The 23,039-nt window shown below is 48.5% G+C and overlaps 1 protein-coding gene across 1 annotated transcript in view; it reads right to left on the bottom strand.

The window, feature by feature from the left end:
• tmtc1 (transmembrane O-mannosyltransferase targeting cadherins 1) overlaps positions 1-23,039 on the bottom strand; it is a 270,267-nt gene that overhangs the window by 18,902 nt on the left and 228,326 nt on the right. Inside the window, exons 11-13 of the mRNA XM_083662385.1 lie at positions 16,020-16,128; positions 12,304-12,406; positions 3,694-3,829 (exon numbers count right to left, since the gene is read on the bottom strand). Coding sequence (XP_083518511.1) covers positions 3,694-3,829; positions 12,304-12,406; positions 16,020-16,128 — 348 coding nt within the window. The remainder of the gene's footprint in view (positions 1-3,693; positions 3,830-12,303; positions 12,407-16,019; positions 16,129-23,039) is intronic.

Genomic DNA, 23,039 nt, shown 5'->3' with positions numbered 1-23,039 from the left:
CTATTCATTGCCGTTTCTCATTGTCAAGGAAGGATCGTCATTTGGCTGAATTTCAAAGGATGCTACATCATTGGATGCCACCAAAGTGCTGTTCCAATGTCCGATTCCTACAAAGGACTGCGTCCTCAGGAGAGAGACATTTCGAGGATGCCCATGTGTATCCTCAGCGCACGTGAAGTACCCACAATTCCATCCGTCTGGATGAATGATTGCTCCCAGCTGGGTCTTTTAAAAATGGCAAGCAGCAAAACATCGTTGGCTGCGCAAATTTACACATTTAAATCCAAGTATCTTCTGTCATTCGTGAATATGTTCTCACTTTACTGTGCCAGCAAATGTTTTAATGCCCAATTCTTTATTAATAAGCTAGAAACTCCAGTGAAATCTGACGGTGGGACCATGAAGCAATCACGCACACTCGCTAGCCTGTTCCAAATGTTTGCTCTTCCAATGTGAGGAAGGACTCTTGCCTACAGAGGTAGGACGTGACTAGGAAGGACAAGTCCTGCCGAGGAAGGATCTTTGACATTGAGAAACGGCTAGCCTTTTAGACACAAAATGGCGATTGAGAAAAAGGCCCATTAGAAACACTGACAAAACAAAAGTCGATAGCTGTAGGCTAATGAATGGCACCACCCACCAGGTGGTGCCTTCATGTGCTGGTGGGAAGTCCTACTGTTGAATCCCTAAATAGATTTGACTTGCGTGTTGGATATAATAAAACGTCTTTTCAACCATGGTATAAACAATTTCATACAGATGGACTTCTTTGGCCTCTTGTTGTTTTATTTTGTTTCCTTGTTTTCCTTTTTTGTGGGTGGGCAAGTCCTCCCAAAAACATGTGTGAGTTGTTTGTAAGTGTTGTTTGTAAGTTGTACATGTAAGTGAGTTGTTTGTGTGTGACACACCTCCAAACACAGCTGTGGACTATCAGGCAATTGCAGGCAAATGTATGGGCTGTTCTTCGGGCATCCGGGTAGTGTAGAGATAGATTCCCTGCCTACCAACACGAGGGTCGTAGGTTCACACCCCCGTGTTACCTCTGGCTTGGTCGGGCGTCCACACAGCCACAATTGTCTGTGGGTGGGAAGCCGGATTAAGGGTATCTCTCTCGCTGCACTAACGCCTCCTCTGGTCGGTCGGGGCAGAAAGGAACTGGTGGGGATAGTGTGATCCTCCCACGTGCTACGTCCTGCCGGTGAATCTGCCATGGTCAGATGAAAAGAAGTGGCTGGCAACTGCGCATGTGTCAAAGGAAGCATGGTGCTAGTCTACAGCTCTCCCCAGATCGGCAGAGGGTGGAGCAGCGACCGGGGCAGCAGGAGGAAATTGGCCAAGTACAACTGTGGAGAAAATGGGGCGAAATCAGGAAGAAAAAAATATGGGCTGTTCTTAACTCATTGAGTGCCATGGACGTCTTTCGACGTCCAATTAAATAGTGACGTAGAGTGCCACGGACGTCTTTCGACGTCCAATGCGTTTTTTGACGGTGGGACGTCGATCAAAGCCTTCCGCATTTCCTGTACAACTATTGTAGCTATTGGAGGTCTATAACCTATTTTACAGAACCCTTAGGTGGCGACAGTGCTCTCCAGGTTAACAGAAAGGCAGAGAAAAACAGAGAATAAGTCGTTGGGGAAACGGAAATCGCATCGCATCCGTATGCATCGATATGCATGAAGCGTTTTAACGTTAGATGTGCCCGCAGCAGCCAATCTGCTCCCACAATTGAGCTCCTCCGCTGCGACAGCCCATTCGCATGATCAGCCGTGGAGTTATTATTCTCAACTGGAAGCATAGGAGCCGGTGACAAGCACACGCGGAAGGCTGTACAGAAGCTGGATGTCGCGCACCGTTCACAGTGCAGAGCAAATTCAGCAGAGAGCCACCTCCCATACAGGAGGAGTGTGCAGTTGAGGCGAGGCGGGGCGGGGCGGGGGGGGGGGGGGGGGGGGCACGCAGAGCAGCACACAACACTGACCCAGACAGACCCAGGCAGCAGGACAGGGTTGGCAAACGCAAGCCAGAATATCCGATGCCCACCAGCAGCAAATCAAGAAAGCAAAGAAGCTGCAACCAGCAGCGCACGCAGGGGCCAGCGCTGCTGGTTGCAGCTAAAAATATTATTCTGCCAAACAAAATTCCCTGGCCTTCACTGTTTTATTGAAGGAAATTATTTTTGAGGTGTGACTACATCAGAAAATTAGCTTCAGAGTCAGTGATGTGTTTGAAATGTTTAATTTCACAAAAGGGCCATTATCTCAGCTTCTAGAAAAAAACTGCTCTTTTTTGTTAAATCAAGCTATCTTCTCCGGCTGATAACTAAAGAACGGAAAATGATATCAATAAACCTGTTTTTGCTGATGATAGAAAAGAGTCTCATCGTTCTTTTTGCGTGTTCATTGTTTACATAGTAATATCACACAATATTCTGTAGGCTTCGAGAAATCACTGAAAAAAGCTCTGAAACTCTGGCACTGGGAGCGTCCGTTCTCCAAAAGTGGCTGGCACTCAATGAGTTAACAGAAAGGCAGAGAAAAACAGAGAATAAGTCGTTGGGGAAACGGAAATCGCATCGCATCCGTATGCATCGATATGCATGAAGCGTTTTAACGTTAGATGTGCCCGCAGCAGCCAATCTGCTCCCACAATTGAGCTCCTCCGCTGCGACAGCCCATTCGCATGATCAGCCGTGGAGTTATTATTCTCAACTGGAAGCATAGGAGCCGGTGACAAGCACACGAGGAAGGCTGTAAAGAAGCTGGATGTCGCGCACCGTTCACAGTGCAGAGCAAATTCAGCAGAGAGCCACCTCCCATACAGGAGGAGTGTGCAGTTGAGGCGAGGCGAGACGGGGCGGGGCGTGGGGGGGGGGGGGGGGCACGCAGAGCAGCACACAACACTGACCCAGACAGACCCAGGCAGCAGGACAGGGTTGGCAAACGCAAGCCAGAATATCCGATGCCCACCAGCAGCAAATCAAGAAAGCAAAGAAGCTGCAACCAGCAGCGCACGCAGGGGCCAGCGCTGCTGGTTGCAGCTAAAAATATTATTCTGCCAAACAAAATTCCCTGGCCTTCACTGTTTTATTGAAGGAAATTATTTTTGAGGTGTGACTACATCAGAAAATTAGCTTCAGAGTCAGTGATGTGTTTGAAATGTTTAATTTCACAAAAGGGCCATTATCTCAGCTTCTAGAAAAAAACTGCTCTTTTTTGTTAAATCAAGCTATCTTCTCCGGCTGATAACTAAAGAACGGAAAATGATATCAATAAACCTGTTTTTGCTGATGATAGAAAAGAGTCTCATCGTTCTTTTTGCGTGTTCATTGTTTACATAGTAATATCACACAATATTCTGTGGGCCTCGAGAAATCACTGAAAAAAGCTCTGAAACTCTGGCACTGGGAGCGTCCGTTCTCCAAAAGTGGCTGGCACTCAATGAGTTAAACACCATGCCATTTTGTGTATGATATGTCTTGAGAAAGGTCCTTGTGATGGAAGCGTTGACACTTTTGAAATAAATCAATGCAGCGGTGAAGTGTTTGTGGGAATCATCTTTTTTCTTTTGGAACTGCTGGGAAAGTCCCACATCTGGGACCTCGGAGTCGGCTGCTGAACAGCGTTGCATTCATGAGCTATTATGTCGGAAAATCTAAAGAAAAGTTTAGGCTACTCCCACTTCGATTCTTACTTCTTGTACCAAGACTCCGCCTCTTTGTTCTCATTGGAGGAGCGAAGGAGGCGGCCCAAGTTCACCATGGCAACGTAGTGGGCCGGTTTGAGACGGACGGCTTTCTGGTAGTGTGCCGCCGCCAGCTGGCCCTCTCCTGGAGGAGAGGAGAGGAGGGAGAGAGGAGCAGGCAAAGGGACGATCATGAAAAGAAAGAAGGAAGGAGCAACAGTTTTTCTAGGACAATACCAAAACCAATATTTTTGCATGTTCATGCTAACTAAATACAACAAATTGCAAGGATTCTCCCAAATATGATTCTTGGCTGTTTCTATGCACTGACTAGAACATTCTGGTGTTAATAGAAGCCTCTGTCTGTTTCTATACATTAGAACAGTCTGGTGTTGTTAAAGCTATAGGATGCAACTCTTACATTATGTCTGTTACAGTACATTCAAGCCATTGCCATAAAAGTTCCCACAATGCTGATGAAGCCTATCGACGCCAGATAATTCTCTCTGTATTCCACGGTAGGACCAGTTTTCAATTTGTTGTCGTCCAGGGACATTCCTACATTGCGCACCAGAGACTTCCGCCCCGGCCTAGCCTGATCATTTCCAGTTAGCCTTCTGCTAACGTATTTGGATAAATAATTCAGTTATTTCAATTCTTCTAGACCTTGAGTCATTTCGCGGGGGCTGTGTCAACGTTCTACTGTATTCACTGCTACATTCACTTGCTGCTCGGATTGTCCCATTTCCCCAGTTGGGAAGTCGTTCTTCCTTACTGTGTTCATGAGCTTTTAAATGGTAGTGTGGAAACAACATGGATGCTACAAAGAAGAGATGTTGTATTTTATTGCTCAGAGCATTTAAACATGTTGGTAGCCGTTTCCAGTTTTTGCACGTCAACAATGAGCAAAGGAAGTGGCCGCGGGACTCATTTTCCCGATACCACATGAATGCAGCACACGTTCCTTCACTGCCAGAAGTACCAGAAGGGGGAGACAAACTACAAAAGTTAGGCACTCCAGCTTTAGTCTCACGTAGTCAGACCGACCGTCGACGTCATCAAGCTCCCAGCGACGGAGGGTCTGAATCGAATGTCTCAAACGGAAGGCGGCGCCCAGGCAGATTCCGCCGGGATGGAAGTTACGTTTTACTTCGTTTCGAACTCAAGCTCTCACTAGTGCCTTAAACGCTGCAACGCAGCCCTATGGAAGACTGTTATTTTGCTCCAAAATTACTTTTCATTAAAACCTGACCACCCACCCGTAGGTGGCGTGGTACCCCCTGGGACTGACACGGATCCACGTGACTACGTCACGTCCTGCCAGTCCAGGGAAATCACTTCCGCTTTCTTCCAGCCGCTGTGAAGACGTGTTTTGTGAAAGCTCCGACGGTTAACAAGGAGTTATATTATATAGCTTTAGATACTAGGCTCGTCCCGGCTGACTTGCCCACCTCAAGAGGGTCGCGTGGACGGGATAAAGCAGGCTTCGGAGACCGACCCTGTACCCTTCACCCTGCGGCGTCGGAACAAGTCATCTAAAGCTAAGAGTATCTTCCTTAGTTAACTGTTTATTGCTATCGCCGTGTAGCTCTACTGCTATCGCCGTATAGTGGTTATTGCTGCCGCTGTGTAGCTTTGCTTCGCTCCCCTGCCTGGGGCAGCGTTTTCGTTTGAGGGCCGATTTAGGTCCGCGCTCAAACTGTTAAGCTTTGCATACGTGCAAATAGCTTGTACCACGTAGCACAGGAACAAAGAGGCTAAGTAGCCCAGTTGTTGCAGATAGCTACCTTGGCACCCGTGCGGGTAGTTTTCGTGTGCTAGGTACTTTAGGCGCCGGCTTTAAAGCGCGCGCGTTAGATAGTTAGCTAGTTTGCTCAGTGCAGCTAGCCTGGACTACCTTGTAAACAGCTAGGTGCTGTATTAGCTGTGAGGCTACGCTGGCCGGTTACGACCAGCACAATTAATTTGATGTGTGCATGCAGCTGTGACCTACATAAATGTAGTGTAGCTTTACTGGCGTCTGGGATTTTAGCTGGGCGATTCGCTAGCTAGGTGAGCCCGCCCCGCACCTTGTGTGGGCCGCTTCTCTCAGTACTTACGCCATCTTAAGGCCCAATTATACTCCATTTTCATCCGTAACTAAGAGCGTCCGTTTCAAACGGTGTAATCGTCACTGTCCACATGCTTCCATGCGTCTTTCACGTTGGTATCATGTTAAGTAATACATCCACCACAGTAGAGAGTCAAATGCATGAGTGTGTGTGTGATTTCCTCCGTTTCATGCGTATCTGTAAGCTTTCAGATGACGGACAGAAAACGGACGAAATGAACGCAGAGTACGGACACTGTCCGTCTCCGTCTTTAACGTTGAGTATAATTGGGCCTTTAGCCAGCTTGCTTGTCTGCTAAGTGTTGCTTGCCTCGTGCAATTAGCATCTACTAGATTGCAACTCCCTTTGAGGAGTTTCTTCTGATTGACTAGCTTCACGGGCCGCTGGCCTTTGCTTGCGGTCACGCTTGCTTCCCCGTGTTACTCAGGGTAGAGACGCGCTACACCGGCCTGTACGCAGGCTTGTGTTAGCGCACGCTTGTTTCAGTGCTTATGCTAGCTTAGCTAGTGGCTTCCACGTCTGTTCTCTCGGGTTAACAGGTTGTGGGTAGTGGTGCCCCCCCTTCGGGATGGGCTATTGCCGCTTACGTTACCATTGCACGCGCACGTTCGCTAGCCTCCGGGTTGCTTACTGTCTAGCCTGTGCTTCTCGCTAGCTTGCTTAAGCAGTACTCCCGCTAATAGGGTGCGCCCTGCGGGAGCTTGCTATTAGTGGTTAGCTTCCTGCTTCTCTTGCTACTGAGCAGGGAAGGTCAGGGAGGGGAGGGGCCGTGTGTAAAACTACTTGGCCGAGTATGAATCGGCACGTTAAGTGCGTGTTCGGCCTTGGGCACGAGCACGCTGCACAGGCGCCTTGAACCTTCGGTTTTGTCCGCAGCTAAGCTCTTTAGAGCTGACCAAGGTCCGCTCTCAAAGAAGTGTTAAAGCTAGCGTGCCTTGCATAGGTGCAGATAGCAATATTAGTACTGTTTAGCACAGAACGATAGCATTTTGCAGATAACTGGCGTGCACCCGTGCAGTTAGTACCTGTGTGCTAAGTACATTGGGCGCGAGATACCTCCGCTACAATAGACATACTGCTCCTTGCTGGCGCTACGCGTCCAGCAGGGCGTACAGCTCGCCAAGGTCTGGGCTCAGTGCCAGCCTTTGGCTTGTAGCTCTAAGGACAAGCCCACCGCCCTTGGTGCCCAAGGCCCGGGGTGGTTGGGAGCTCTCCATGGGTCGCACTCCCTTGTTGGGGCGCCCCCTGCAAGTGCAGGGAGCCTGGCTGGGGGCACAGCGCACCTTGGTCCATGGCCACGGCCTGGCCTCGGTTGGCAGCAGGCAAGCCCACCGGTTGGCTCACCAAGGCTGGGCTTAGGTCCAGCCTGCGGCTTGTAGCTTTGGACCCACCGTCCTCGGTGCCCATGACCCGAGTTCGGTCGGGAGCTCGCCCAGGGTCTCATACCCAGCATCAAGGCTCGCCTTGGTCCATGGCTACGGCCTGGCCTCAGCTAGAGGCTCCTAGGACAGCCCACCATCAATGGCGCCAACAGCTCATTGCTGGTCGGGAGCTCGCCTGGGGGCCGCACTGTCGGACAAGTCCACGTGCGTCTCGAGAGAGAACGTTACCTCCGCAGTCCCCCCAGCCTGCGAAAGGCGCATGGCAGGGGGGGGGGGGGGGGTTACTTCGGTACAACAGCGCGTCAGTAGGCGGAGCTTGCGTAAGAAGTTCTCCCCCAGCATGCACAGCTTCTACGGAACTGTCCATGCGGCGGGGGGGGCGTAGCCTCTCACGTCCCGCCCCCCCATCAGGGCACCGGATCGAAAGGTCCCGGGGCCCAGCAATATGCTCATGACTATATTTCAGGGATCATTTCTATAGTTTCTAACTTGAGAAATGTGTTTCTAAAAATGTTCAGTCTCGCTATCCACGATGATGAGACGGTGATACTTTTTTCTGAGCGCGAAGCGGGCAGAGAGACTTGATTCAGTTCATATGCTCTCTGCTTTTGATGACCGTTCACTGTCTCCTATGGGGACATTGAGGGAGAGAGTATGATCCGAGTGGTGGAACGGGTTCCGCTCCGTTGGCCACAAGAGACCATCTTGTCCAACAGGCTCGATGCCTGGGAGCATCTATGTTCCCCCGTCCCCATTACGGCGCACCCTCCAGAGGGGATACGCGCTACAGTTTGCCCACCCACGTTCGACGGGACCCCCGATCTGGCCGTGGAGGAGGAGGCCATGGACGGCTCCATGCGTCCAAAATTGGACCTTCGGCGTCTCAAAAACAAGACGCTGAGGAAGTCCCGTCCCGAATGCTCTCTTCCCCGCCTGTTCAAGTTGAGACAGGGGGATTTCTTACTTCCAGGGATCTGGAAGGTGCGGTCTTCCATGTCCACATGGTCAGGAGACACAGGAAATACCTGAGGTTCTCCTTCCTGGGGAAGGCTTACGAGTTCTGTGGCTTGCCATTCGGCATGTCTTTGAGCCCGCGAACCCTCACGGTGTGCGTGGAGGCAGCCGTGGCTCCCCTCCGCGCGAGGGGGATCCGCGTCTTCCTATATCTCAACGTCGTTCTCTTAGCGGCCGACTCGAGGGTCGGTGCCGCGAAACATACCAAGGTGGTGACCGATCACCGGCAAACCTTAGGGTTTTTTGGTGAACCGGCAGAAGAGTTGCCTCGTCCCAGCGCAGGCGGCGACCTTCCTGGGGCTCGAGCTATACTTCCTGCGAGCCTTTCGCCAGAGCGACAGGCTCGCACGGTTCGGACAGCAAGCCAAGGACGTTAGGTCTGTGCCCTCGGTGTCAGTGCATCAGTGCACAGTGATGTTGGGCCTGATGGCCTCAGCACTGCATGTGCTCCCGCTAGGGAGGCTACACATGCCCTCGTGGTCCAAATATGGTTCTCAGGCTTCGCCTGGACTCGGCCGGGGACCTTCATCGCAGGGTTCCTCTGACAGGTCAGGCCTGGCGGGCGATGGCTATATGGGCGGACCCCCGTTACCTCTCGAGAGGTACTTGGTGGGGCCCTGTCCCGCTCAGGATGGTGATTCGCACAGACGCCTCCCTCTGGGGAGGGGGTGCGATTTGCGGGCATTTTTCGGCGAACGGCCGGTGGGAGGCTCAGGAGCTTCGCCACATAAACGTGCTAGAGCTGAAGGCGATTCGCCGGGCTCTGCCTCAGGACAAGCCCACCATCAATGGCGCCATGGGCCCATCGTTGGTTGGGAGCTCTCTTGGGGACCGCACTGCCGGACAAGTCCGCGTGCGGCCAGACTCGAAAGAGAACGTTGCCTCCGCAGTCCCCCCGGCATGCGGAGGTAACACTTCCAGCGGCTCACACATGGGCACCATGTGCTGATTCGCTCGGACAATAGGGCAGCGATCGCCCACCTGAACAAACAGGGCGGTGTGCGGTCGGGGGCGCTGAACCATAGCGGGGATTCACCTGTGGGTGTATCCCCGTCTCCTTTCAGTGTCAGCGGTCTATCTGCCGGGACGGCGGAGTTACGACCGGCCTGCTGTCTCGAGGCAATCCCCGTTATACGGAGTGGTGCCTCCACCCTCGGGTGATGGAACAGGTTTGGGCCAGGGTTGGTCGCGCCTGCGTCGATCTCTCGCATCGCGGCGCGCGACACACTGCCCACTGTGGTTCTCGATCCAGGAGGACAGCCCCCGTTAGGTCATGACGCGCTAAAAGCGCACGCGTGGCCGAGGGAGGGGCTCTATGCGTTTCCCCCGACCCCCCCTGATCCGTCATGTGTTGGACAGGGTGAGGGAACAGCGCCTCCGGCTCGTTTTAGTCTGTTTGGCACAGGCAGACATGGTTTGCGGACCTGGTCTCCCTGGCGCAAGATCCGCCCTGGGCATTGCCGGTACGGGCCGATCTCCTATCCCAGGCGGAGGGGGAGGTGTTCCACCCCTCCCCAGGCAGGTGGAAGCTAGCGGTCTGGCTCCTGAACCGGACCAGTTGCTAGCCCAGGGTTTGCCTGATAATGTGGGATGCACTATGCAGCAAGTAAGGGCGTGGATCCAGTGAACTGCAGTGTGCGACCAGTTCTCCGTCTCCTTCAGAGCCTGCTTGACGCGGGTCAGTCCCCGCAGTCGTTTAAGGTGTACGTAGCCGCGATTCTGCTTGCCATAGGGGAATTGAAGGGAGCCCCGTGGGGGCGTACCCTTTGGTCTTGCACCTCATGAAGGGGGCGCGTAAACTGCGCCCGCCGTCGCGGTGCGTTTTTCCCCCCAAATCGGACCTGGTTACGGTGCTGGACGGGCTAACGGGTCATCCGTTTGAGCCCTTGGACTCCGCCGATTTAAGGGTTCTGTCTTTAGAGACCGCGCTGCTGCTGGCCTTGTCGTCAGGAAAGAGAGTTGGTGACCTGATTGCCCTCTCGGGGCAGCAGGCCTGTGTGGTAATGATGGGCGCAGGGTTACGTTGCAACCTAACCCGGCTTACCAACCTAAGATTATTGATGTCAGCTTTAGGTCTATGGTCATAGACTTATCAGCATTCTGTCCCCCGCCGTTCAGTTAGAGACGGGCGAGGAGAGACGTTTGCTCATGCTGTGCCCCGTAAGGGCGCTCTCGGCCTATGTGGCCAGGACGCGTTCTTTACGCATTACAGATCAGCTGTTGGTTTGCTTTGGGCAAAGGGCCCAGGGTGGGCCCCTTTCCAAGGATCGCTTATCACACTGGATAGTGGAGGCGATCGCGTTGGCATACTCTGCCGTGGGCAAGGTTCCCCAGGAGGGTATCAAGGCGCTTTCTACGCAAGGTGTTGCGACATCCTCTGCGTTGTTGCGCGGTGTGTCGGTGGAGGACATGTGTGCCGCGGCCTCATGGTCCTCTCATCACACTTTTGTCAGGTACTACAGTCTCGACGTGTCCGGTGCGCAGGTCGCGCACGCGGTGCTGTCGGTGGCAAGAAAGTAGTATCGTTGCCACTCTAATATGTCAGACGGTTAGGCATAAACGTTGCCATATGGCCGTGGTTCACCGGTGCCGTTCGGGTCGCCCTGTGGGGTGCTCCCGGCAGCAAGGTCGGTTGAATGGAGGCACTAGTGAGAGCTTGAGTTCGAAACGAAGTAAAACGTTAGGGTTGTGCTACAACCCAGGTTTTACGAGTGAGAACGAGAGCTCTCACTACCCAGCCTTGCTGTGTCGATGCGTCACGGGGTGCGTCGGATCTCAGCGGGCTGGAAGAAATTAGAGTGATTTCCCTGGACTGGCAGGACGTGACGTAGTCACGTGGATCCGTGTCAGTCCCAGGGGGTACCACGCCACCTACGGGTGGGTGGTCAGGTTTTAATGAAAAGTAATTTTGGAGCAAAATAACAGTCTTCCATAGGGCTGCGTTGCAGCGTTTAAGGCACTAGTGAGAGCTCTCGTTCTCACTCGTAAAACCTGGGTTGTAGCACAACCCTAACGTTATACACACTAGGGCTGTGGCGATTCACTTATCTCCCGATTCGATACTATCACGATTCTTGGGTGCCGATTCGATTTATATTGCGATTCTTAAGTATTGCGATTCTACGATTATTGCGATTCGATATTACGATTTATTGCGATTTTTGTTTATTTTTTTCTTTTCTTTTTTCAGTTTGTTTGCTTTTTTACACTAGATTAGAACATGGGAAAAGTTGAATCATACACTAGAGACTGTATATTATATATCATGAGTAGGGCTGGGCGATATAGTTAAAAACAGGGGCGGACTGGGATCATAATTCAGGCCGGGCATTAGATACCAAGCAGGCCAGGGTGATATGGGCCAACGCGCGTGAAATTTGGGCCGTTTGAAGCCAGATTTGGGCCGTTTGAAGTCCAATTTTACAATGAGATGCACCCACTTTAACCCTGAAGTGTAATTATTACTTCAGACTAACTAATAAAGTAATAAAACCACTAGTAAACCAGTAGGCGGCGCCTGGTCTGCTGTTCAGTGAGTGGCCTGACTGCAAGCACCCAAAAAAAAAAAAAAAAAATTTTTTTTTTTTAAATTTGCGATTATCGATTCTGGAATAAAAGATCGATCCAAAAAATCGTGACATTAAAAATCGCGATACTTAGGTGAATCGATTTTTTCCCCCACCCCTAATACACACCGCGTCATATAGCGTGCCTCCCATATTACAGTCCGGCAAGGAAACACGTTCGGGAACACCGTGAAGAGAGAAGTGATAAAAGGAGCGATAGGCTGTCTTGCAGGAAGAATGAGTGGGCAAGATAATTGAATTGCTGCGTTACAGAAAGTGTGCCACGTCCGCGGCGTAGATGCTCTCAAGGACGTGTTTGTTGCAGTTGTGGCGGATTCGATTTAGCTGATACACACATTCCGAATGCACCGCCCACGAGATCCCTGGTTGGTCAATTCATATGACTGTCACGGATTTTTTTGGCTTGGGGACCGGCGTTAACCACTTTTGAGAGTTGTGCTCCAGACGTAGATATCATTAACGGCTGGCACTGCAAGACTACTCCAGCTTTAATGAAAACGTCTGTCTCTGGAGGCTTCGTCTCACCTGTGTCAACCAGAAACACTCCATAGTTGTTGTGCAGGTCGGAGCTGTCGGGACAGTTCTCAATACCTTGCAGATACACGTCATTGGCTTCGGGAAATCGCTTCTGCAGCAGAACATAGAGAAGAATAGAGGAGTAAATAAAGGAGTGAAGTGGGAGGAGGTGGCAGAACATAGAGAGGAACACAGGAGTAAATAAAGGAGTGAAGTGGGAGGAGCTGACAGAACATAGAGAGGAACACAGGAGTAAATAAAGGAGTGAAGTGGGAGGAGCTGACAGAACATAGAGAGGAACACAGGAGTAAATAAAGGAGTGAAGTGGGAGGAGCTGACAGAACAGAGAAGAACACAGGAGTAAATAAAGGAGTGAAGTGGGAGGAGCTGGCAGAACAGAGAAGAACACAGGAGTAAATAAAGGAGTGAAGTGGGAGGAGCTGACAGAACATAGAGAGGAACACAGGAGTAAATAAAGGAGTGAAGTGGGAGGAGCTGACAGAACATAGAGAGGAACACAGGAGTAAATAAAGGAGTGAAGTGGGAGGAGCTGACAGAACATAGAGAAGAACACAGGAGTAAATAAAGGAGTGAAGTGGGAGGAGCTGGCAGAACAGAGAAGAACACATGAGTAAATAAAGGAGTGAAGTGGGAGGAGGTGGCAGAACATAGAGAGGAACACAGGAGTAAATAAAGGAGTGAAGTGGGAGGAGCTGGCAGAACAGAGAAGAACACAGGAGTAAATAAAGGAGTGAAGTGGGAGGAGGTGGCAGAACATAGAGAGGAACACAGGAGTAAATAAAGGAGTGAAGTGGGAGGAGCTGGCAGAACAGAGAAGAACACAGGAGTAAATAAAGGAGTGAAGTGGGAGGAGGTGGCAGAACATAGAAGCCCTTTTCCCACATGCGCTTTGTACCGCAAAATGACCGGAACGTGGTCTAATGCCTGCATGTGTGAAAGTCGTTGTGCCGGTATAAGCGCGACCCCGTCGTCGCGGAGATTTCACCAGTTTCGAGCCAGTCAGAAGAGCGGTATGCGCTATAGCGGATACAAGTGAGAAACGGATCCAGTCATTTTCCGCGACACCGGTCCTTCTCTCATGTGGGCGAGGTGTACACACGTTGCTTAACGTTCACTTCCAGCGTGCATCATCTAATCATTCGCGCACATCAAAGCAAACTACTTCCACATTTCGCTTCATGCATTTGCTTTCTCTACATACATACAAGCGTTGGGCTGGGCAGCTTGCAAGCCTCTGCCATTCTCGCTGTGTCTGTCCTGTGTGGCTGCTCCCCTCTCTCGAGCAGAGGGGAGGGGGGAAATCGGCTGTGTTTATTTTACGCTGGCTTGACGCTGCTCTTGAGTCAAACGAGTGTGATTTTATTGTGTGGCAAGTTTTGCCGACCCCCCAAATAAGCTCCCCCAAGCCTCTGCCATTCTCACTGTGTCTGTCCTGTGTGGCTGCTCCCCTCTCTCGAGCAGAGGGGAGGGGGGAAATCGGCTGTGTTTATTACGCTGGCTTGACGCTGCTCTTGAGTCAAACGAGTGTGATTTTATTGTGTGGCAAGTTTTGCTGACCCCCCAAATAAGCTCCCCCCTCCCCCCGCCCCCCAACATACCGGCGATTTGACGACTAGATTCCCACATGCGAGCGCTAAGGTGTGAAGGGAAATTCAGGGAAATGTCCGATATTGACTTAGAGGTAATTTTCCGGTATGCATGTGGGAAAACGGCTAGAGAGGAACACAGGAGTAAATAAAGGAGTGAAGTGGGAGGAGCTGACAGAACATAGAGAGGAACACAGGAGTAAATAAAGGAGTGAAGTGGGAGGAGCTGACAGAACATAGAGAGGAACACAGGAGTAAATAAAGGAGTGAAGTGGGAGGAGCTGACAGAACAGAGAAGAACACAGGAGTAAATAAAGGAGTGAAGTGGGAGGAGCTGGCAGAACAGAGAAGAACACAGGAGTAAATAAAGGAGTGAAGTGGGAGGAGCTGACAGAACATAGAGAGGAACACAGGAGTAAATAAAGGAGTGAAGTGGGAGGAGCTGACAGAACATAGAGAGGAACACAGGAGTAAATAAAGGAGTGAAGTGGGAGGAGCTGACAGAACATAGAGAAGAACACAGGAGTAAATAAAGGAGTGAAGTGGGAGGAGCTGGCAGAACAGAGAAGAACACATGAGTAAATAAAGGAGTGAAGTGGGAGGAGGTGGCAGAACATAGAGAGGAACACAGGAGTAAATAAAGGAGTGAAGTGGGAGGAGCTGGCAGAACAGAGAAGAACACAGGAGTAAATAAAGGAGTGAAGTGGGAGGAGGTGGCAGAACATAGAGAGGAACACAGGAGTAAATAAAGGAGTGAAGTGGGAGGAGCTGGCAGAACAGAGAAGAACACAGGAGTAAATAAAGGAGTGAAGTGGGAGGAGGTGGCAGAACATAGAAGCCCTTTTCCCACATGCGCTTTGTACCGCAAAATGACCGGAACGTGGTCTAATGCCTGCATGTGTGAAAGTCGTTGTGCCGGTATAAGCGCGACCCCGTCGTCGCGGAGATTTCACCAGTTTCGAGCCAGTCAGAAGAGCGGTATGCGCTATAGCGGATACAAGTGAGAAACGGATCCAGTCATTTTCCGCGACACCGGTCCTTCTCTCATGTGGGCGAGGTGTACACACGTTGCTTAACGTTCACTTCCAGCGTGCATCATCTAATCATTCGCGCACATCAAAGCAAACTACTTCCACATTTCGCTTCATGCATTTGCTTTCTCTACATACATACAAGCGTTGGGCTGGGCAGCTTGCAAGCCTCTGCCATTCTCGCTGTGTCTGTCCTGTGTGGCTGCTCCCCTCTCTCGAGCAGAGGGGAGGGGGGAAATCGGCTGTGTTTATTTTACGCTGGCTTGACGCTGCTCTTGAGTCAAACGAGTGTGATTTTATTGTGTGGCAAGTTTTGCCGACCCCCCAAATAAGCTCCCCCAAGCCTCTGCCATTCTCGCTGTGTCTGTCCTGTGTGGCTGCTCCCCTCTCTCGAGCAGAGGGGAGGGGGGAAATCGGCTGTGTTTATTACGCTGGCTTGACGCTGCTCTTGAGTCAAACGAGTGTGATTTTATTGTGTGGCAAGTTTTGCTGACCCCCCAAATAAGCTCCCCCCTCCCCCCGCCCCCCAACATACCGGCGATTTGACGACTAGATTCCCACATGCGAGCGCTAAGGTGTGAAGGGAAATTCAGGGAAATGTCCGATATTGACTTAGAGGTAATTTTCCGGTATGCATGTGGGAAAACGGCTAGAGAGGAACACAGGAGTAAATAAAGGAGTGAAGTGGGAGGAGCTGACAGAACATAGAGAGGAACACAGGAGTAAATAAAGGAGTGAAGTGGGAGGAGCTGACAGAACAGAGAAGAACACAGGAGTAAATAAAGGAGTGAAGTGGGAGGAGCTGGCAGAACAGAGAAGAACACAGGAGTAAATAAAGGAGTGAAGTGGGAGGAGCTGGCAGAACATAGAGAAGAACACAGGAGTAAATAAAGGAGTGAAGTGGGAGGAGCTGGCAGAACATAGAGAAGAACATACAGTAGGAGTAAATAAAGGAGTGAAGGGGGAGGAGGCGGCAGAAAGCCCATGGTGTCCGCAGGTTAAAAACCAGGCAGTGTGTCAAACTCAACGAGCTTACATGATCCTGCGAGAGAAAGAGAGAGAGACAGAGATGACCTCATCACTCTACCTGTTCAGCATAGAGTGATGCCAGACTGGAGTAAGCATCTGCGAAATGTGGACCAAAGTGTATGGAGTCCTTCAGCAGAGCCTCTGCCTCTTTCTCCTTGCCCTGGGATCTGGAGTAAAGCACCATCATCATCATCATCATCATCGTCATCATCATCATTATTCCTGCTAATCTCAATCACTGTGGATTGCTCATTTGTGTTTCTCTATTTAATTCCCACGATCACATCATTGTACACATAATAGTTCATCCATGCACTCAAACATACACAAACTACACAAATAAGGATATTGTAAACACACTCAAACATGCACACACATGCACACACACATACGCACGCATGCACACACAGCTGTCCTGGTGTGTCCCTATGCGACCTGACTCAGAGCTGTGGGTCGATGGCTGGCTTGTCTGGGAGCTTCCAGCTGTTTGTTCTCAGGGCTGAAGTGATAAGTAACACAGAGATGTAATGGACTTAATTTGGGCTTCCATTATAGACGTAATTAGAGGCAGCAGAGCCACTGGGAGCCGCCGCTATTTGTCCACAAAAATCTACATTTTATATTATTGTTAATAGTGAACTGCGTAAAGAAAGATGAGCATTTCCCACAGATTGTCACTTTATTTCAGGTTATTGACGACTTGTTATTGACATTCCACTTAGCGAGCCCAGTAACTCATTACAGTTTTTCAGAAATCTCATTCTAGTATGAGCTAATGGCATTGCAACATTAGCCGACTATAGACATATTTTTGTAGGCTTACCCAGAAATCCCTGCAATTCTTGGTTCTTACGTGTAAAAGTCAATGGGATTTCTGTATGGGAATTTCGGTTAAATAAGGTCTGTGGTTAGCAAACGTTTATGAAACAGCGAACTTTTAGCCTGGTAAACCAGCCGGTCACGTGAACTCACATTTCATTTGGTTCTGCGGGACCATCTGGCCTCAAGCCCTGGGAGGGCTTTAAGCAGAAACTGCAAAGCAGACGAGCCAATCAGCCACTGCGCTCAGTGCCCTGTGATTGACAGCGCAAGTTGGCCAATCAGGAACGCCACTAGCACTGCACTGGCAAAACAATAATGGCCGCCTCCTTGCCTGTCCGCCACGAGGAGTAATGTCAATGTTTGTCGAGTTTAATAAGCCATAAAATGCAGTTATTGCAGAAATAGACTCAATAACAACAATTAAACAAGTACAGGAGTATGCAGCAGCGGGGTTTCTCGGCGGAAAATGTGTTTTTGCCTTTCTCCCGAGTTGATTTGGGTTTGACAAGATCCAATGCTGATTGGCTGAAGGAGTTGTCTGTCAACGGAACTACGCCCACCCATGCTCCCGCCCCTCCGAAACACTGGGTGAGAGCTTCAGGCCAGACGGTCCCGCAGAATAGCCTGGATGGGAAAAGTGCTGTGCTCCAGGAAAAATATTCCGCTCAATTCTTGCGTTCCGTTTAGAAAATATGGGCGACGCGAGTAACTAGCGTTAGCTAAAAACAAACGCTTTGTTTGGTATGTCCATGCTTCTTATTTTTTCTCTAACTCGTTTATATATTATACCTACTGTTGCATTTCTGTGGGGGAACGAACACACTGCAGCACAGGAAGACAGGGGCATGTCTTCTTCTGTCTTCCTGCCTGTAGTAACACATACCAGGCTCTCTCCCCTCTGAGAGAGCCTGGTGACGAGAGGTTATCCGCAGAACCAAATGAAATGTGAGTTCACGTGACCAGCTGGTTTACCAGGCTAGCGAACTTCGTGTTCAGCAAGATAATCTTCACAAATGAGGACCAATTTTATGACTTTTGAAGCATTTCTGAAAAACGCGGAGGGGGTAGCGCATTTACACTTCAAAAATCATAACAGAGGTCCTAATTTGTGAAGAGTATCTGGCTGAATGCAAAGTTTGCTGTTTAATAAACTTTTGTTAACCACAGACCTTAGCATTTAACCAAAATCCCCATAAAAATCCTATTGACTTTTACACATAAGAGCCGGAAGTCGTACAACTCTGCTCAGTTAATAGCAGGCACCAGCTGATCCAATTTAAAGTTGCTCACCGTCTTCACTACTCCAAGCATAAATTACACAAGATCTTCCCTTCTGTCTCACCACTGTGTGACAGGTGTTGGGTCTCAGGGGGCACTTTATCTTATGCCTTCTGGTTCTGCCCTTCACTAATGGGATTCTGGGCCAAAATATTTGACTGGTACTCTAAGGCCTACAAAATAACCCTGCAACCGGAGGCAGAACTCGCCATCTTCGGCTGCTCTGAGTCTTCTCTGAACTTCCCTACAGCTGTGCAACAGTCTCTAACACAGGGGAGAACTGTTGCCAAAAAACTCATTCTGAAGGAATGGAAGTCGTCCTCTTCACCTTCTTTCCAGGTGTGGTTGATGGACATGATCTCTGTTATACAGATGGAGAGACTCAGGTTCCTGAGAGCCAACTCACTTAAAAGGTTTTCAACTATCTGGGACCCGTTTTTGGCCTACTTTGACCAGGTTAAGAATGACTAGTGACTGAGGTTAGGGCTAACGGATGGCTTGTCCAACTGGTTTCCCATGTGTAGGATCCTATGCACAATACAGTATCTCTTACAAGCACATGCTTATGCTACCTTATGTGGCTGGTAGCACCACGTTGTTATGCTAAATGTCAGTGATGTATGTTTTTTCTTTCTTTCTTTTCCTGTGTCTGAGCCTGTTTGTTTGTCTTGTTCGTTTATTGTTCCATACAAATTTAAAATAAGATATAAAAAAAAGAAAAAGAGACAGAAGTCATCCAGGTCTTCCGGACTCATCCCTGTGGTACTCTATTATACTTCCATTTGATTATCGACGCCAAGTTTAAAACTTTATTCAGTTTGTTTCGGCACACACACAACGCAAAGGAGCATACTGCTGCAATAAATTATGGTCATTGCTTAGTTTCACTAAATTCCTATACAAACAAATCTCCAAAACTACTGTATCTCTCAACCATCTATTTAACCAAATCACACACATTTAGACTATTTTATGTGATTTGATAACTTTTGATAGCTAATATAATAACTAATGTAAAAAAAATCACTTCCATTCACTGAGCCTCCCCTGAAACTGTTTGGAGCCCCCCTGGGGAGGCCCGCCTCCCACTTTGAAAACCTCTGAGCTAGATCTTCTATTTTTTATTGTTATATTGTTCAGGCTAAAATTAGATTAGATTAGAGTAGGTTAGGACAGGGCAGACTAGGCTGTAGATTAGCTAGATTCTTTGTTTTCTAGTTAGTTCCGTTTGAGGTTAGAGTAGTCAGAATGTCTGCAGTACTATATTCTATACTTTATTCTACTATATCTGCTAGTACTATATTAATTTGCTATTAGCACTACTGTCATAGTTGTCTTAATCAAATATTTGTATGTCTTTAGATGTTTTATGATTCCAGGTAACATCTCCTAATGGACAACAGATTGAAACTAGCCTTGGCTATAATCTGGCTTGTTTACAAGCTTTTTTGTAATACATTGCTGTAATGCATTGGAGTCTTGTTCATTAACTTGCACTGTCCCTTCGCAAATCAACATGTCAAATCAAATCAAATCAAATCAAATCAAGTATGCTCTAGGGCTGGGTGATAATTCAGTACTATCGTGACTTCGCTTATATGAACTACTAGGCATTTTGTGCGCTCGATTCTTAGGCTCTCGCCCGGCCGAGCTGGCCCGGCTCTCGCCCGGCCGAGCTGGCCCTGCAGCTTAGCAGCTCGCATACGCAGCTCGGCCGTTGCGCGGCTTCGCATACAGCTGTCCTTGGCTGAAGATGGGGGTTGAAGCCAGACTCCCACTTCTTACTCTTATGACATCACTGATGATGTCACAACTGTTTTTATGACATCACTGATGACATCACAACCTGGGACTTTGTGTGTGTGTGTGTGCATAGGTGATTGTACGACCAACTGCACGTGCAACCCCTAGTGGCCAGATTATTTTTTATTTTATGTTGATATATAAACGATAGTTGATGAGGGCCGGCTCACCCTACAGGCGAGGCGAAACAGCCTCCTGCCTGGGGCCGCGCTGCATACAGGGTTGGACATGGTTGTTTGTCCATTGCACTCTAGGGGAGAGCAGAGCAAGGAACTAACCATTCTACACTGAATCGGATATTAGTGTGAGGGGTATATATACCACTCTCATAATATGTGTGTATCACTTAGGGTGTGGAGTCATAGTCTATTTTTTTATTTGTCTTTATTGAATGTTCCAAAACTGCATGTTTATCTAAGAATAGGCTAATGATTATTTCCACTTACCACTTATTTAATGTGGTTACTTTACTTTGTGGTCAAAAGTTTGGAAGGAACAATGCATGCTGGGAGATATGCAAATATATTTGACCAATGGGTCCAATGGCATTGCTCTCTGTCAGAACTTGCTTGGATGTCCTGATGTTGATTTAGTAGCAAAAGTAAACACAACCTAATAGCAGCATTCACTATAGACTCTTTAGTGAATACTTTCCACAAAATCATGAACAATGAAGAAAACCAGAAGGAATACAGTTCCACTTTTACCAAATAAACCAAAATTGATGTTCTGCGACAAGTTATATCATATCTACTAGCCTCTTCATTTTGCTCTCAGAGTGCACCAGATTAATGCATTTTACTTTAAAATTTACATTTCTTTGTCTAGGGCAGACCTGGGCAACTGGCGGCCCGCGAGCGCCACCTGTGTGGCCCGCGCTGGAATTGCAATTTTTTTTTTTTTTTTTTACAGTGCACCTGAACGCAACATGCAAGATACCCGCTGAATAAGTGTCCAAATGTTCATGTCATTCTGGCCAATACTCCACTTCTGTTATAACATTTCAGTCTGGAATATGGAATATCTTTCAATAATCTTTATGACTAAAAGGCTAAAAGTAATCTCATGTGTAAGAAATGACGGTTCTACATTGAAGTAAAAATAATTGATTAACTTGTTGGTTTTGGATTTTTTTTGCTTCAAGAGTTTAGTTCGTATGACCCTCAACACAGGCTTTGAGAATCCCGGGCCACTTACTGATACTTATGCTTAAATTAACCCACTCATATTCTGGTTTATTTCAAGAAAAACATTTTGGCTAGTGGAAATTCTAATTGGGTGGTAACTTTAAAATCTAGCAGCCATATTGGCAGGTGGTCAAAAAAGGTGATATAGGAGTGAGTGAGAAAAGGATAAAATATTGGTGTTTAAGACTGAATGATGACATCACAACTGTTAATTTAAAATGAGTTATTCCTCTAAACCTGACTTCAAATGCCCCAAATGTTTTCGCGCCGGCGCCGTTCAGCCCCCAGCCCTCAGCTAAGCGAGGACATTTTTTTGTGGTCCTCTCTATCATCAAAGTTCCTGGGTTACGGCATGACAATATTTGTTCGGCCCCCGGCAACAATCTTGGTTTCTCATGTGGCCCCCCATGAAAAATAATTGCCCACCCCTGGTCTAGGGGGAGCACAGCCCCCCCTTGATAGCCCCCAGTCAGAGTCCTATTACCTTCTTGGTGGTGCAACCCCTGTTTGGAAAGCCTAGAATCGCCTATGTGTGTGTGTGTGTGTGTGTGTGTGTGTGTGTGCACATGTGTCTGTCTCTCTCAGATTTATGACATCACTGATGATGTCACAGTGGGATTTCATCAGTGGGATTTATGACATCACTGATTATGTCACAGTGGGATTCATGACATCATCACTGAACAATAGCCTTGTGTGTGTGAGTAATTTACTGATGATGACATCACAGTGGGACAGACAGAGAAACAGACAGAGCCCAGACAGACAGAGCCCTAGCTCTCATTTATATACTGATGATGATAGATAGATAGATAGATATAATGATATGTATCGAAACGGTTACTATCGTGATATTGATTTCAACCGTATCGACTAGCTCCAGTATACCCTGTTTGTTCTGCTCTCTCTCTTCTCCCCCCTCCCTCCCCCTGCTCTCTCCCCTCTCTCTCCCTTCTCCCCCCCATACTCTCCCGCCTCACCCTCTAATATTCACGAGTTTCCTGGTGAAACCGTGGGCGCTTCCATGGCACCCTCCCTCCCTGTTTTCAGCTGCCGGTTGCCTGTTTCCGCCCAGGACCGTTCATAGCGAAAGTTCATAAGTTCATAATAATTATTGTGACTTTGTACCTACCTATGTCTTGTAATGGAGCCCCCCAGCAACATAATTGTACAACGGGGTGACAATATCTTGAATCTTGAAAGAGAGAGACTGCTAAAGCTCCATTCATGACCAAATAATAAGAGTTCCGGTTTGGACGTTTAGCCTTCAAAACCAAAGCTGCCGCTATGCAACCACATACTATTTTTTTAGCAATTTTGGCTAAAATAAGCCCATACAGTACGAGTGAATTGACATTCACCTCGTTTTTGTAAAATATCGCCACTATGCAACCACACAACGTTACTATTTTTAGCCATTTCGGATAAAATAAGCCAAACGTTCCCACTTTTTGACAGCGGCGCGCACGTCCTTGCTAGTGAAAAAAATGTAAACAGGAAGTCGACAACCAGCAAACGCTGAGAATCATGGGAAACGTAAGTCCAGGAATAAGGTGAATAAGATTGTTCAATCATATTTATTGAAGTGCTCAGCTAGATTTAGCTAGACATTCTCTGTAATGCCCTCTGAGACATGCTTGTGAATCAGGGCTATACAAATAAACTTGACTTGACTTAACACCCTTTAGGTGCTTGGCAGTGTTAAATCCCCCCCCATATACATCAGCTTCATGCATCACAGCACCCAAAATGAATCGAAAACAAAAATGTACATAACAGCCTGTTGATTATTTGAGCAGGCCTCCCAAGTATTGAGCATGGAGGGCAGTCCATTTTATCAATTTGTCCAAGTGACATGCATGTGTTGTGATTTATACAGCCAAACAATAAAACATCCAGCGCCCAAACATCACTGCTGTGACTTGGCAGAGGCCAGCATGAATGTAAATGTGTTATACAGTTATTATACTGCTACACACGAGTGTGAC

Source organism: Poromitra crassiceps (genome assembly GCF_964638095.1).
Source record: "Poromitra crassiceps genome assembly, chromosome: 2".
NCBI classification, from domain to species: Eukaryota; Metazoa; Chordata; class Actinopteri; order Beryciformes; family Melamphaidae; genus Poromitra; species Poromitra crassiceps.
This window is presented reverse-complemented; position numbering and strand designations above follow the sequence as displayed.